The sequence below is a fragment of the Pomacea canaliculata genome, linkage group LG7, assembly GCF_003073045.1.
Source record: "Pomacea canaliculata isolate SZHN2017 linkage group LG7, ASM307304v1, whole genome shotgun sequence".
Taxonomy (NCBI): domain Eukaryota; kingdom Metazoa; phylum Mollusca; class Gastropoda; order Architaenioglossa; family Ampullariidae; genus Pomacea; species Pomacea canaliculata.
The window spans coordinates 17,442,444-17,459,541 of NC_037596.1; the positions used below are offsets into that span (position 1 = coordinate 17,442,444).

General features: G+C 42.5%; 1 protein-coding gene across 1 annotated transcript; it reads right to left on the reverse strand.

Annotated features, from left to right (window-relative positions):
* Positions 1–6,465: 6,465 nt before the first annotated feature.
* LOC112567881 lies at positions 6,466–12,915 on the reverse strand. The gene is made up of 3 exons (XM_025244750.1): positions 12,603–12,915; positions 11,192–11,550; positions 6,466–6,814 (listed from the first exon to the last, which is right to left on the reverse strand). Exons 1-3 carry the CDS (start codon positions 12,860–12,862, stop codon positions 6,474–6,476), a joined length of 960 nt encoding a protein of 319 aa, XP_025100535.1. The 5' UTR covers positions 12,863–12,915; the 3' UTR covers positions 6,466–6,473.
* Between the last annotated feature and the right edge of the window lie 4,183 nt (positions 12,916–17,098).

Sequence of the window (17,098 nt, forward strand, 5' to 3'; positions counted from 1 at the left end):
GAAAGCATTGACAAATTGTATGCCTCACTGAATGAGTCCGAGTTTGCCAACCTGAGAAAGATGGCCATGAAACTACTTGTTCTGTTCGGGTCTACATACATTTGTGAGCAAACATTTTCGACCATGAACATTAACAAGACAAATCTTCGTTCCAACCTAACTGATGTTCACGTGCAGTCGTTACTGAGGATTTCTACGTCCGACATGCAGCCTGAGCTCAAGCAATTTGTTGACAACTGTGATCGACCGCAGCTGTCTCATTGACTTCAGCAGCTATTGAAGTACATTACGTTAACATCATTAAATACTGTTTTCGGTCTCTATGATTTAAAATTAAAGTTTACGAGTTTACATTACACACGATTACTTGCATATGTAGATAAATACGCGATTAAGGTATTGATCCAGTAATCTGGCCCGCCAAGGACTTCATTTCCCCATATCCGGCCCGCCGACCGGATAAGTTGCCCACCCCTGGTTTATAGGTTGCTTTTTGCTTGTGAATTTTTTCAACAAAGCATTTTTTTTCATGCTTTGGATTTCCTATTATAAAAAGCATTATTGGTGGCGAAAATAAATAAAAAAAGCTCCACGGCCATTTTGTAAGACAAGCCACAATGCTAAAAAATTATTGTTTCTTTCCTCGGTTCCTCTTCTCTTTTAATTTCTTCCGATTTCTCACTTTATTATGTATATATTTAGCATATATAAAAAATAAAAGTATCAAACTACCTTTCCCTAGATAATGGTAATAGCTGAGAGTGAGGATTATCTGACAAATCATGTGGACACAGCACATTGGTGTATACAAAGGAAGTAAGTAAATAAAAACATCAATAAGCTTGAGTATTCTAGATATGTTCGACAGCAGAACATACAATTTATAAAACACTCTCACAAATTCCTCTCTCACTGTCCTGCCTTCCCCAACCCTGTATGACTACATGTCGCTATTCGCAGCAGCTGCTTGACTAGGAAATGTTTGCTGCGCCACACGGGTATCGAACCGACGCGCCTCTCAGATCAGATGCCAGCGCTCTAAGTAATGTTTCCTCAGCTAGTGGAGACAACTACATGTACTTCATAGTTGACTTCAGCATTGTGATATACCCAATATACACTCAGTACACTCAGTACTGTAAGTATTGCTGCTTACTTGTGATGACCTCAAACACACTCACAACCTGTGTCTTCCTCCTCAAGCCACGATGGCGATGTTATCGCTGTATGAAGTCTTTATCACATCAACGACAGAAGGAAATCAGTACTCACCTGTCATGAAATAAATATTTCTCGTGCTTTCGCAGTGGAATAACTCAGTTATTTCTCTTGCTGTGGTCACGACGAGGAATGGCAAGATGGCGGAACTAAGAGCTGTGTACTCTGTTATAAAAATGTTTCTCAATGTCGATCTACTTTATCGGAGTTTCCCGAATCGCGAAATAATAGTTCAGCTTTAATGTCATCATATTGTATGTGTAGCGGGCATGAGTGTACATGAGTGTATTGTGATATTTAAACAGAAATGTAAACTAAATAAATAAGTATTATAGATCAACATCCGGGTATGTTCGATGTTCCTATGAGTGTGACCGTTGGGGCAGGATGTGGTCTTTGCTGGTGTCATCCAGGCTTAGGCCCCAGTGAGTAGATTGAGACACTTGATGAATGGTTTGAAATTTTCTCAGCTGTTCACACAGTTGTATATATATGGTAGTGTGTAGACAAGGGGGCGGCGATGGTGGGTGGTCGCCGGAAGAGGCCGAAAATAGTTTTGCTGATGCTTGCGGAAAAAGTGCTGATTCATAAGAGGGCGAAAATAGTTTTGCTGATGCTTGCGGGGAAAAAGTGCTGATTCATAAGAGGGCGAAAATAGTTTTGCTGATGCATGCAGGAAAAGTGCTGATGCTTGCGAAAAAAGTGCTGATGCTTGCGGGAAATAGTGCTGATGCAGAAGACCGCGAAAAGTGACCCACCCGAGGGGTATATAAGGAGACAGGGCAGTTAGTGAGAGGGAAAGTATGTGAGATCAAGGTTCGCCACTGCCAGAAATATCGACTGGCGTCGGATTAAAACCATCTAGAACCCACGACAGTGTTGTGTTTGGTGTTGTGGAGAGACTGGGGGAAGAATCACATCTAACCCTGCTACATATACACTGTGGCTACGTTACATCCGCCTCGTTGAACCCTGACGTATCGAATGACGACGGATACACAAAGTAGATGTCATTTGCCCAGACGACCCTAAGGTTATTCTCGGTGATTTTAATCTTTGTGAACTTACCAGGATACTTAAGACTTATAAGCAATATATATCCTGCTACACTGCACACAGGATTGTATTAGCGACCTTTGTTACAGCTCTGTAGTGAATCGAATCCTCCGGACGTATCTAAACGTATGGGTATAGTCTGCGCATGCGCATGAAGCTAAACTTCACTACCGCGTGGTAGTTTACTTGAAACAAAAGTAAAGGACGAAACATTACAGGACATACGAAATAAAATGTCATTACAAAAGCAAAATTATACAACTCACAATATGCTTTGAACTGGTTTTTGATAAATAAACCCTAGAAAATTTTTACTAACGTATCGGATGTTTCTCCGTCCGCTTCTCATCATCTCTCCGGCGGTTACGTTGGGATTCCACACTCCCAGTGAGTCCCTTCGTAGTTCCTTGACTGGGCAAGCAACTAATTTACTTATTACCGGTCCCTGTATCCACACGTACAGTCAGACCACTTTCACGCCTGTCTTTTCTATCTCTCGTCTCCCGTCGTCTGCTTCTTCCAAAAATTTTTTCACTCTCCCCACAATCTAAAACTACGTCATAAAATGACGTCGTGTTCTGACGCTAAACACGACGCACCCAAAAATTCACTGATACTGGTAAGGGCAATAATCCCTGGTTAACACAGACAGGGGCAACAACCCCCTGTTCCTAACAACAAATAAAAATTAGGAATTAACAAGCGTTACCGTTTGTTACTAACAAGAATTGTGTACAGATGTACAAAACTGATGTGTAAGGACTAAAGCTAGTCTCATCTTATTCAACAAGTACATAGCAGGTAGATGATAAGGCTCTACATTACTTTCTGTGTTTATTTTATCTTTGGGAGAAAGAGAAGAAAACGGTGAAACTGATTTCCAAGATAAGTAGTAAATAAAGTAGTAAATAAATATGTAACTTTTAAAAGAAATTCTACCTGAAATATATTTCTCCATGCTATGCTCTTAAGAAGCAACGTTGCGTGTGTTTTTTTTTTTTTTGGCTGTTTTGAAACTAAAGTTAAAATGAACATTCCATATTATTATCTGGTGCTTAGAGCAGGACACGTGACCACGCCACCCCTCTCATTAGTTTTTTACACTGGCTTCCCATCCGTTCTGGCATCAGTACAAACTGTCCGTGTTGTGTTTTAATTTCTTTGCTGGCACCTTCCCTGAGTATTTCTCCGAACTGCTCTTCCCTTTTATCTCAGCTACAAAAGTCTGGTCCTCGTCTGATGATCGTCTCCTTCCTCTTCCTGTCACCAGAACAACAACATATTGCCACAGGATGTTTAGTTATTGTATAGCGAAATAATGGAACTCTCTGCCTTTCCATAACCGTCAAATAACCCACTATTGAATCCTTTGCATGTTCAATGACAACACACGTCTTCTGTAAACATTACAGCTAACAATCATCCTTCATTTTACATATCCTGTAACTCTCAGCTCTTGTTCTTGTTAGTTGGTTCCTCTTTGTGTTTTTTGTATTCGATTTTATTCTTTTAGTACGCTGTTACTTCTCTTTCAAGTCATGTAATATTTACTTGTGTTCCTGTCTGTTTATGCTGTATATGTTCGAGATAACCGTTTTGTTGGAAGGTCAAGGTCAAGGTTTAATATTATCACTAGGTAACCACGTATGGCAGTTCACCCATGCGTACAACAAGTAAGTGCAAAAAGCGTGTGCGAAAAAATTAGTGACGTAGCGGAGCGAAACTTGTGTGAGCAGGGCAGGTGTTCTTTCATTGAGAAAATATCACCTGTTAACTGTTGGTGATTCTAACATCACAGCGAGCGACATCTACCTGTGTGTCTGCAGCAACAGGTGATACAACATGCTGCACGACTTCCCCACCACGTACTGACAACGTAGACGTGGTGACCACATCGCAGCCACTGTATGGCAATCAGCAGCTTTAATTAATTTTTCTAAAGACTCAATAAGTTCCTTATATTTGTTAAGCAATTAAAAAATTAAAAAGCAACTTTCTGAAGATTTTTTGTTTACCTTATAATCTCAGGCTGGCTTTTACGTGGTGAATAAAATTGTTTATGCTTCTAAAAGAATATTGTTTTTGACGTTCTACTTCCGAGTTGGTGATACTCCAGATGAAATGACTTCCCAGTGGCGGTGTTGTTACCAGGGTTACGATTTACATCGTAAAGGCATACAGTCCTGTTCTCTACAAAATGGCCATCTGACATCCTTAGACGATTTATTGGGCATTTTCTGACGAGGAAGATAAAAAAGAATTTAAAAATAAAAAAAAAAAACGCCGGAAAAGGTGAATAATGCTTTGTGTTGTTTGCGTTTTCTCGACGATGAACTAAAGATGCAATATAAATAATATTCTTATATTATAAACGTACCTCTTACATAAACATTACTCATAACAACCTTTCCCATAATGCTATTCGTTTTCACATTCTTACTTATGCAACATCATGTACTCAGCTCTTGTTCTTGTTATTTGGTTCCTCTTTGTGTTTTCTGTATTTGATTTTATTCTTTGTTTAGTATGGTTGTTCATTCTTTTCTAGTTCATATGTTATTTGTTTGTTTTCCTGCCCCTCGTATGCTGTCCGTGTTTCGTTCTTGTTCTTAAGCACTAAGAGCATGCTCCTTAGGAGAGTGGGTATGTGCTTTACAAATTTTGTAAATAATAATAATAATTTTAACGTATCTTTATGTATTGCGTCTAATCTTTTGAGGTCGTTGGTAAGGTGTTAGAGACCTCACTTTTCTTGGAGCCAGCTTTACATGAGAGCGATGTCTTACCCTATATATAGTCAGATACCCCGTTCTCGCTGGGTAGGTGATTAGGAGAGCATGCTTGGCTAATCGGGAATTGAAACAGATTACTCTTAGTTTGGACGCCATCGCTCTAACCACTCGGGTACATGCTTCCCATCTGGCTGTCATTTATTGGGGAAGTACATGATACTTGAAAGTAACTACAGGAAGATTCTAGCGTGGAAATGACTTCAGACAAAACCGAAGAATTGGAGTTGTTATTGAACTGCTTCTTCAGTAAATACGTACCAACGAGGATATTCATTTCCCTCACAAGGATTTGTTTTATGGCATTATATGTGATGTAGACCAGCGAACAGAAAATTTTTTATCAAGGTTAATATGAAATCTTGTCTCAAAACACAAACAAACACACACATTTATTGGCAAAGAAGAAAGAGAGGCTGAGAGTGGCAGTGTACACGGAATTAGTGAGGAAAAAGAGGATTCACATTATAGGAGTTGAAATATTTTAAAGTTTAGACAAGATTTAGATGGGATAAGTACTTTAAGGAAGCGAAAAAGAGTCACGATACTTATAGAATCATCATCAACAAGGAAATCGACAAAAATTAAACAAAATATTCTGTCATGAACCAGCTGGTTCTAGGTCAGAACAACGCTGAAGCGGGGTAGATAATTATAGGTGGGCAGTGGAAGCGGATAGTAAAGACATCCTTTTCTGTCCGTTGTTTCGACTTGACAGGTCGCCTTGTGTAATGGAGGCGATCGAGGCCCAGGGTCCGGGGTGAGATGTAACAACAGATATTTTTGTAAGTCAAATTAGGTATTGCTCTTCCTAAATGTTCTGAAGCTTTAAAAAGGCTGTTATGTTTACAAATGAAAAAAATCACCAAAAATTGTTTTTATCAACACCAGGGTATGTTGTAACGGGTGTGACCATTGGTGCAGGATGTCTGTCTGTTGGCTGATAGAGCGAGACAAGCTTCACTGAATAACATGGGTCTTGTATTTTTGTCTACTTTACTTATGCTGTAAAAAGAACATAAAACATTAATATCTATACCCTACTGCAGAAGATGTTCAAGATAACCAGCGTGACATTCACGCACATGGGAAAACACCACGTAAAGATCAAGTGTGAGAATTATTAGTGTAGTTACAAGTGTTTGGGTTGAAGTACTGTGACAGCAAACAAACAAGTGTAGCGGACTGACCAGGTTCTCACTAAGACTAACACCGTGGAGTCATGTCCTGGTCTTGCAAGAAGTGTGATTGTGAAGAACTGACAGACACTTGTGAACATGAACTCGGTGGATAACAATTAAAAGTCTTTATTCATTTGAAAGTCGTGACCTGTTCACTTCTTCTCGTAACCAACTGGGCAGGTCACGTGATGTTCGTCATGTGATGACGTCAGATACCCTTTGGTTTGTTCTAACAGTAGATAATCAGAAGTTGTGACGTACACCGGGACATGCAGCAGAACCGGGATAAAACTTGATCCTCCAGACAGACGACAACTTTTCTCTCCAGACCACAAACACGCTGTCCACTCGTCACCCACACCACGTCACAGCGGGCCGTGGCAACGTCCTCGATGTTATCGTCCTTCATCATCCGCACTGGGATACCCGCTTCTTTCAGTTCCTTCATCATACCCGAGTCGTCACTAATGTCTTTCAAGTACAACACCAGCACGTCTCTCCACTGCAGGCAGGGCGGAGTTGTGCCGCCGTTGGTGGAGGTGACGGTCGTGGCTGTTGTCGTGACATTCTCTGTTACAATTCAAAGTTTCTACTGTTAGTTACTTGTCGGAGATACAGCGTACACACTGACAGACACATGGATATAAACACGACGTAAAATAACAGTAACACGTGACTTACACAGTGAATGTATAATAATATATACATAATGATCATATAATGTTTATTATGTTAACAATGGCATCTTGATAGCGCACTTTTACGCCATTAGCTTTGACATAAGCAGTCAGCAATGTCCATGTAGATTATCAGACTCCACAGCAGCAACCACACTACAGGTAAACTCAACATGTTGTACACAAAGTAACAACACAAACAACGCGTTACACACAGCAACATTACGGTGTCACACAGTCAAGGGAGGTGAACGAAGATTCACCTGATACTTCAGTTGTAGTCAACACAGGTAAGTATCCAGACACAAGATCACGTGACAGCAGCCTCAAACACACATGGAGCAGACAACATACAACCACCAATCCGATATCACACTCATTGTCAGTCGCATCGTTGGAGATGAAGAGGACAACATCTTCTCTACCACACAGTGCAGCCATGAGGCACAGGTCGTATATCACAAAATGGAGAAGTGAGTTGTGAGCAGTTCAAACATGGATAGTCAGTGAAGTAGACACAAGTAATGATGAGCAGGTTACATATAGTAGATGACGTAGATGTTACAGTTGAATAAATGTTCTAGAAACTGAGACACGTTGTAAAGATACAGAAACCGATTCAGAAACCTGGGTAATGATGTCACAATTTAAGAGATGACCAGTCACATAAACAATCATCATCATTCCTTGTTACTCCTCGATGAGCATAGGCCGCAACAATACTTCGCCAGCGAACCCGGTTTTGGGCAGCCCCCTCAGTTGGGCCATGTGCAGGCCCGTTCTTAGCCCCGCGGGTCCGAGGCAAAGGGCATGTGCGGGGCCTCACGCGACGATCACACGGTTTTAGTTGGGATCTAAAGTCACATATCAATCAAAAGCGCGGGGCCCTTGAAGCGCGGGGCCCTAGGCAGATGCCTCGTCCGCCTGCCCTAAGCACGGCCTGCCCATGTGGTTCCGGCAGCCTTTGCTCGCTCTCTACTGATCTTCTCAAGTCTGTTTTGGTCTCCCAACTTTCCTCTTCCCTGCGGGTTCCAGTCAAGTGCCTGCTGGCAATGGTGTCAGCCGGTTTGCGCAGGGTGTGTCCTATGTGTGTGTCCAGGGTGTGTCCCACTTGCGCTTTTTGATGTCTTGACTAGTGGCATTCTGGTTAGTTCTTTCCCACAGGCTGCTGTTGGAGATCCTCTCAGGCCATCTTATTCTCAAAGTATGGCGAAGCATCGGTTGGTGAAGGTCTGGAGCTTGTTGTTGATGGTGTTTGTCACTCTCCAAGTTTCAGAGCCATACAGTAGGACTGCTTCACATTGGTGTTAATATGCGGGTCTTGCTGCGAAGGGATAATGCTCGGAGTTCCAGATGGGGCGCAGACTGTTGAAAGCATGCCTGGCCTTGTTTATGCGGCTTCTGATGTCGTCGTTCGCTCCACCATCTTGGTGACGATGCTCTCCAGATATGTGAAGCGGTTGTTTCTAGGATGTTCTGTCCTTGAAGTTGAATTGGAAGTTCCTGCTTGTTGTTGAATTTCATCACTTCGGTCTTCTTTTTGTTGATCTTTAAGCCGGTCTTTTCTGCTTCCTCTGCTAGCTTGCTCAGTTTGGTTTGAGCATGCTTCTGCCGATGAGAGAGGAGACTAATGTCATCTGCAAAGTCCAGGTCTTCTAGCTGTTTAGTGAAGGTCCACTGGATACCGGTGTTGTTGTCTTGGGTCGTCTTACGCATAACCCAATCTATGACCATCAGGAAGATTGTCGGTGATAGTATGCAACCCTGTCTTACGCCAGTCTTCATTACAAAAGTTTAGTGAGTTTGCCATTATGGATAACTTGGCAGGATGAGTCTTCATACAATCCCTGACGATGTTTATGAATTTAGGTAGATACCATAGTGGTTCATCAGTCTCCAGATGACGTCCCTGTCTACACTGTCGAAGGCTTCTCAAAGTCCACAAAGGTTATATAAGGGAGGATTGCCATTCGATGGACTGTTCTATGATGATCGAAGGGTTGCATGTGGGTCAGTGCATGATTTGTCCTGGCGAAACCCTGCTTGTTCTGGTCTCATTCTCATGTCTAGTGCCTTCTTCAGTCTCTCTAGTATTATCATTGTCAGGACTTTGCTGGGGATGGACAGCAGCATGATTCCCCGCCAGTTGTTGCACTGGGACAGGTCTCCTTTCTTTGGTAGTTTGACCAGGTTGCCTAATTTCCAGTCTGCTGGACTAGCTCTTGTTCCCAGATCTTGTGTAGGAGGGGCTGTAAATTGTTGCTGTTGTTTTGGGTCTGACCTTTAATGCTTTCTGGAGGTATGCCGTCCGGGCCTGCTGCTTTTGCCATTTTTCATGCTTTTGATAGCTTTGATGATTTCTGTCTTAGTGGGAGGGCTGGTGTTGACGTGAAGCTGTGCAGTTGCTGGTGGTATGTCAGGTAAGGATGGTGGATGAGGTCTATTCAGCATCTCTTCGAAGTGCTCCATCCAGCGGTCTCTTTGCTCTGCGTCATTTGTTATGGTCTTGCCGTTTTTGTCTTTCACTGGCTTGTTTGAGTTTACGCTCTAGCCTGACAGAGTTCGTGTTATTTCATATAATCTCTTCATGCTTCCCTGTGTGGCTGCTGTCTCTGCTTCTCTGTCAGTTCATGGGTGAAGCGTCTCTTGTCGTCCCTTGCCGACCTCTTCACTTGGCGGTTGGTTCCAGTATTTCGCTCTGAGACCTTCTTTCTCTTGCTGGTCTTGGCACTGGTTGAGCTTCTGTTTCAGTCCCTTTCTTGATTCCCTCTTTGCCCAGATTCTTGGTCATCCTTCCTTATGTTTTCTTTCCTCTTTCCTTAGAACATCTGTACAGGTTGACTTCCAAATTCTTTTGAGTGTTGACCAGTGTTCTTCCACATATTCTTCCCACCATCCTGAAAGGGCCTCATACTTATTCTTAATTCCACAGTTATAAATTTCCCGTGTCTCCTTTTTCTTGAAGTACTGGGTATTGAACTTGTGATGTGGTCTGCCTGATGTATCAATGAAGGACTTCAGCTTGATCTTGAAGACTGCTATTAGAGCTGGTGGTTGAAGCAGCATCTGCTCCTCTTCTCACTCTGACATCTTGGAGACTCTTCTCCACCTTCGACCAACTGTTATATGGTCGATTGGTTTTCCGTTTGGCCATCCGGGGAAGTCCACGTTGTTTTGTGTATATTTCTTGTGTTGAATACAGTGCCACAATGACATGGTCGTTGAAAGCGCAGAGTCTATGAAGAACTCCCCGTTTTTCATTGCAGGTGCGACGCCATGTCTTCCCATGATGAGCTCTCTGTTGGTTGTTGTCATCTCCCACTTTGGCATTTAGGTCTCCCTGATAATCTTCAGATCTCTTCTTGGTGTGCGGTCAAGAGAGACTGCAGGGGAGTTATAGAATTCTTCTTTTTCCTCTTCATCTGCGGCATTCGTTGTGCATAGCACTGGATGATGGTAGTCTTCCTTCCTTTAGCATTGATCTTGCAGACATGAGCCGTGGTGAGACTGGCTCCCAGGCCCTCAGCGCCTTTGTTGCCTCTGTTGACATCAGCAGTGCTACTCCCTGGGAATGGTCGTGGTCGAGGTCTTTGTGGCCAGAGTAAAATTATGGTTTCCCCTGATGTTAGTCTGGTCTGCCCACTTCCATTCCATCTGGTTTCACATAAACCCGAGGACCGTGATATTGTATCTTTCTTTCCCTCGCCATTGAGCTGGATTTGCCACTTTCATAGAGGGTTTGATATTCCAGGTCCCTATCCTGGTTCTTGCCTTGGTCGTCAGAGATGAGTCGGCGAGCTGGCTTCCCTAGGGCTTTCACCAGCCTGCGTCATGAGCTCTTCTGGAGAGGAATCTTCCTGACCAGGCCCCTGTTGCGATATTGTTGCAGTTTCTGTAACAGTTTTATGTTTTACTTGAATGGGTTGTTAACCATAGCAAACCCCCAACCTGGAGGGCCAGGGTGCAACATTTTTGTCTGGCCTCTACCCTGAGACCTGTTCGGCTTGGTTGGACCTGCCAGGAGCACAAGGCTCCCGCCGACATAGCTCTGTGGGTCGTGGAGGCACACAGAGATGACCAGTCCACATAAACCATGGTTCAGATAAAAGGTCAAAGACGGAATGGTATGAAGAGCTGTCACCCTGTAGGTAGTTAGGCGAAACAACATATCTCACATTCATCTTCACAAGACTATTTCTCACATGCCTGTTATTTATCACACCGAGTTTATCTGTCAACAGACGTTACACTACACAATACTCACACCTACCTGTAACACCAACACGGAGACTGTGTAGGAAGCTGGCCACGTCACGACCGCACGTCACACAGTCACCTGGCCAGACACCTGAGTGACCTTTACCTCGGTGAGACAGTATCTTGACTGGCGGGCCGTCTGTGTGGTCGGGCACACCTCGCTCACTGTACGGCAGGACATCACGGTGTTCAGTGATAATCTCGTCCTTCTTGACTTCCCTGACGACGGCCGGTGGAGAGCGGAGGGGTCTGGTTAAATATTCCACTTGAAAGCCGGCGGGTGCGTCTCCATGGAAACAACTTGCCGCCCAAAGATGGAGATCAGGAACTTGTGTCAGCAGCTTGTAACACACAGTGTGGAAGTATTCTGACCTGTGACAGACATGAGTGTTGCTATAGTTACCGTCACACACAGCTTCCCGCTGATCAAAGGTCGTCGAGCGTACAAACATCACAAGTGTTCAATTCCTGTCAAAGTATTTTATGAAGTTTGATAAACAGAAAAATCACTGACAGACACACAGAATGTGTAAGTATACACGTAAATGTATCTTGTTCAATAAAATTAAGCAACTGAGAAGCATTAACGTTTGTTACTGAAAAGAATTTTGTACAGATGTACGAAACTGATGTGTAAGGACTAGTTTCATCTTCTTCAACACGTACATGGCAGGAAGATGATAAAGAAATTGTGGTGTAAACTGAAAAAAATATATTTTACTTTCTGTGTTTATGTGGTCTATGGGAGAAAGAGGATGGGAGGGTGAAACTGATTTCCAAGATAAATAGTAAATATAGTTGTATTAAATATGTCACTTATAACAGAAATTCTACCTAAAATATATATATATATATATTTATATACCATGCAAAGTTCTTAAGATGCAAGTTTTCTTTGCCAATTTTAAGTAATAATGTATTAACTGCTCATTTAGTATTATTATCTTTGTTTTTGTTGTTGAGTATATATTAAATCCATCGACTGGTGTAGTCTTTTGTTGCACATCTTTGTTAAACTTCGTTGTCTTCAACTCAGTGCTAACTGTCGCAATGTGTTCATCAGGACAAATCACAACTTTCTCATTTAATTTGACCATCAGTCTTGAAGCAACTCCATCTCGTCTTTGTTTACTTGTATACCTGTTGTTTGGATGAAAGCTACGGTTACGCGAACTACCGTTTATTTCGGAAAGTCGAGGTCGAGGCTTGTCACCTTGGTAACCACGTATGGAAGATCGCGCATGCGTAGAACATGTCATTGTAAAAAGTGTGCGAAAAAAATAGTTACTTACTGGTACGAAACTTGCGTGAACAGTTCCTTTCATTGAGGAAATATCACCTGTTAGACTGGTGGTGATTGTAAGATCACAGTGAGCGACATCTACCCGTGTGTCTATCATCACATCACTCGATGTACTACTCACCCGCTCGCTTCATCAGCGATGATGTACAACGACCCTCCTCTTGCTGCCTGTGACAAGTCGTTGACGGCCTTCTCCACTTCTTCACTTTTATAAAGATCATACAGCAGGAGGTGAGGCTGACCGGGTGATACACCTGCTGACTGTTGTGTCTTTACTGTCTGCAGCAACAGGTGATACAGCATCATGGACGCTATACTACTCTCCCAGCAAGTACAGACAACGTAGACGTGGTGACCACACCGCAGCCACTGTATGGCCATCAGCAGCAGCACCACAGTTTTACCTGTACCGGGCGGTCCGGTGACATACAGTCTGGGAGGCGCCGTGTGTAGCAGGTGAACTTGCTCCGGGAAGAGTGTGATGACAGCAGTATAGCACTCTCCTGTCCACCACACGGCCTGACCCAGGGTCTTGACACTCACACGTGGAGGACATGTACATGGCACAGTCACTGTTGTCGCCGGACCGCAGAACCTAGTACAGTCACATCAATTGATGACTTTTACAAATACTATTACTATTATTTTACTATTAATAATAAGTTAATTGTTAACTGTATTTCATTTCACCCCCAAAAGTGTATAACTTCTATTAAAACTAAAGAGACATTTTATTTTACTTACTTATGTTAACTGAAGAAACTTTCTAAAGCTTACTTCTATAATGGAACCAATGATGTGCTCCAAATTAAGTATTGAAGTACTCCAGTACAATGCAAAACAGCATACTAAAAATTTTTAAGGTAAAATGTGTTTCAAGTTTAACAAGTTGAAAGAAAGCAGTTAGTGAGCTGGTAGAAAAAAAATTATTTAGATAAAACAAGACAATAATTATAACACTGTGACAATGGTTCTCCTCTGGCAAACAGTCAGACTTACAGCATCTTTATTTCTTTGTTGAACCTGAAACTACATCAGTGGATGAATACAGGTTTCATGAGCTACATATGCGCTGAAAACGCAGTTCTTCCGTGAAAATTATTCCTAACACGCTATCCCACCATGATAGTCCTTTGTGACTGCTGATAATGACATGTTTACAATGTAAAATGTAGTGTAAGGTGTGTCACTGTGGTCAGCAGTTGTTACTGTAGTTACAGTGTGTGTCTGATTTACCAGCGTGTCTGCAAGTAAGGACTGTCGTATAAAATGTGAATAAAGTGTTGTTGGAAATGGTATCAACTGCAAAGACTCAGTTTCCTGGAGAGGTTGGCACCGTAGATTGAGGACCAACCAACATGCCATTGATTACGACATCGACGTTAGGGACTTCTGCTTCGTCGCCAATCATCACATTTCCACATATCACCTGTAACATCTGGTAACAGTTACCAAGCCTTGTTAAAGATAAAACTCTTACTTTTGGAATATAGTCTGTTGACGATTTGTCTGACGAGAACAGCGGCGTGAGCACTGATGTCACATCTAACATCGTACACGACAGGCTTAGACTGTGACAGTGTTGTGACTACACATTATTGTCATATTTACCTGGCTACCAGTGTCTTGTACAACTTAGATGTCATGTGACTGACAGGTCCAGCCCCAGCCACACGTCGCTGCCACCAGTGTCCGAGTTCCCTCAGCACGTGACTACTGACGTCACGCGGGGTCTTGGGGTCAGACAACTGATCACAGCACAGACACAGACCTGGGATGTTGGAGGGATCTGTTGTTCCCAGACACCGACACAGGTCCTGTAGAGGATCCACATCATGTCATGAAACAAGAGTTAAATATAGAGATAGAAGATGCAAGTAAACTGAACGAAAATTAACCAACCCTCAACATTTAAGTATTAAGTACAAGTTAAATAAGTAACTTAGAATGGCTCCAACAGGATAACAGAGAGAACAGCTGTCTACATTCAATGACTTTATTGAAACAAATCGTGCTGAGATGGAGTGAGAAAAATAATGTGCACCAAAGAAGAAAAAATAAAGAAGAATTCTTTTATTTGCCAAGTAACACTACACTGTCAATTCGAGTTGATAACAACAGCCACTTATACACACGTGTGGATGCCGCTCTTGGCACTGGTATTGATACACACTCCTTCCCGCAAAAAATATTTTCCCTTTTTTTATACATACAGATACACTATCATCACATTTTATTCTCATTCACATGCACTGTCCACATTATCAGTTTGTCTTCTATTAATAAAAAAAGTTTGTTTACACATTTAGGTACTCTGTAAGGTATATTATAGAAGACATGTAAGGTAACGGAAAGGTACTGAAACCTGAAGGAGGAGGTTGTCACCGGAGATGGCCTGTTGAAGCTGACGAGCCGTGAGGTTGGGGAAGGCGATGACCTTAGTGACGGGCAGACCGGGAGCGATGTCGGACACCAGGTGAGACAACATGGCCTCCGCCTTGTCCAGCTGTGACACGGCGTTACTCAGTTTCTGTCTAATGTTGTTGTCTATATCCTGCTGTGACACGTTTACAGACTGAACATTGTCACCCACTGCCTTCACCTCACAGACTACCAGTCCGTACTGTCGATGAATGAGAAGCACATTAAAGTCTCCCTGTTTCCAGTTGTGTGGTAGAGAAGGAGGAAGGTTGGATGGTCGGGGTAGGTGGGTAGCGGCGGCAGTGTAACAAGGTTCACTCAGGTACTGTCTGAACTTAAGCTGAGTCATTCCAACCATCACATCTCTGTTCTCCTCAAACATTTTCTGAAGACAGACAAACACCCGCTGAATGGCAGCATCGTCTCTGACATCACTGTCCTGAAGGCGAGGAGGCTGTGGAATGGACGAACGAGCAGCAGAAGATAAACTCGTAGGCAATTGGTTAGACTGACCAGCCTGTCCACGTGCTGACTGTAGGACGAGAACCTCCTGACCAGCAGCTGCCTGTCTAGTCATGGGCACGCGGTTGACGTAGACAGGAGGCAGGAAGTAGGCGCGAGAGTCGAGATCAGGGAACACGGCCTCCACCCACTGTAGCCAGAATGTCTGGGCCTGGTCTGGTAATGGGTCCTGTGTGAAGACCAGTCTGGTCAGTTAAATAATAACTACCTATTAGGTCATTAGAGTATTTGTGTTCAGACTTTACTTGTATTGTCTAGTGTTATTTAATACTGGAGATGGCCCTTTGTATTCCTGTCATTCAGTAAGGTATTTTTTTATCTCCTACTTTATAATGTGTTGCACACTGTTCTAATATTTATTTGATTATCAATAAACAAACCTTTAAACCAGTCTTCTGGCTGATGAGCCTGACTGCGGCCTCGATCTGAGAAGGAAGACCGCGGATGAAAAGAATCTTCATACCTGGTACAGGTGAGGGGTTGGGGTCAAACTCTACCTCAGCGCCTGTGTTTTTCTTTACCTCTTCCAGAGGACATGTGTTCACTTTAAAAAGAAATACTTTTTTTATAAGGGTTTTTCAATGCGCATACACAATTGTCTAAATTATAACAGACATTTTTTAAACTGATTATTTATCATTACGAGGAGGTATAACGACTGATTGCGCTTATGCTATGGTTTATTTTTAATATTGACATCGAATACAGACCATTAGTAATTTACTCGTAATCATAAAGATGCTCTTGATAGTTATCATAATCATCATTATGATGATCATTTATCTTCGATTATCCACCATTTTCATGGCTTTACTGATTCTGATGTTTACATGTGAATGCTATCTCTATACTTTTCTCCTGTCTACTTTTTATTCTGCTTTCATGTATTGTCAGTTTCAAAAATAATAAAGCAAATTAAAAAATACCACCTACCTGTATCTGTAAGTATTGCCGCCTGTTCATCAGTCACAGCGTGTAGGTAAACTTTGACCCGACCACCGCCTCTAGAACTCTGTCTACCACCTCCTCCTTTAGGTCGCTGATCCTGTGAAAGTTATTACAGTGAGAGTAGTGAACACCGGGTACATCACTGAGATGATGATGTACAGGATGACATTCAATATCTACACCAGCATTATACTAGCTTAAAAGACCAGCACACTACAAAAGTAGGATGATAAAACTAGTTGAAGTACTCTAAGCGTGCAGGGAAGGAGAGTGGCTCACCTGAGCAGTCGACGGATGAGCAGACATTGTTGACAGTGGTCTCCTTATTAAGTTTGTCGGAGGCAGCGCCTGCACCACGGAGGTATATATGTAACTTTGTAGTCTGCACTTTTTCTTGGAAACCAGCAAACTGTCATGTGTGTCGTAGGGTAATATAGTGTCAGTGACATAGTGTCAATGGCATAGTGTCAGTGGCATAGTGTCAATGGCATAGTGTCAATGGTATAGTGTCAGTGGCATAGTGTCAATGGCATAGTGTCAATGGCATAGTGTCAGTGACATAGTATCGTGGGTATTACCCCGGATAACCAAAAGCTTGAAACATGTATTAAATAAGAAAAAAGTATTTATTTCACAGACGATGCATTGGAACAAAGATCTGCTGATAGAGAGGTATAGAACGCGATCATAAGAGCAAAAAGAGAAAATAAAGAGAAGTTAGAGTCA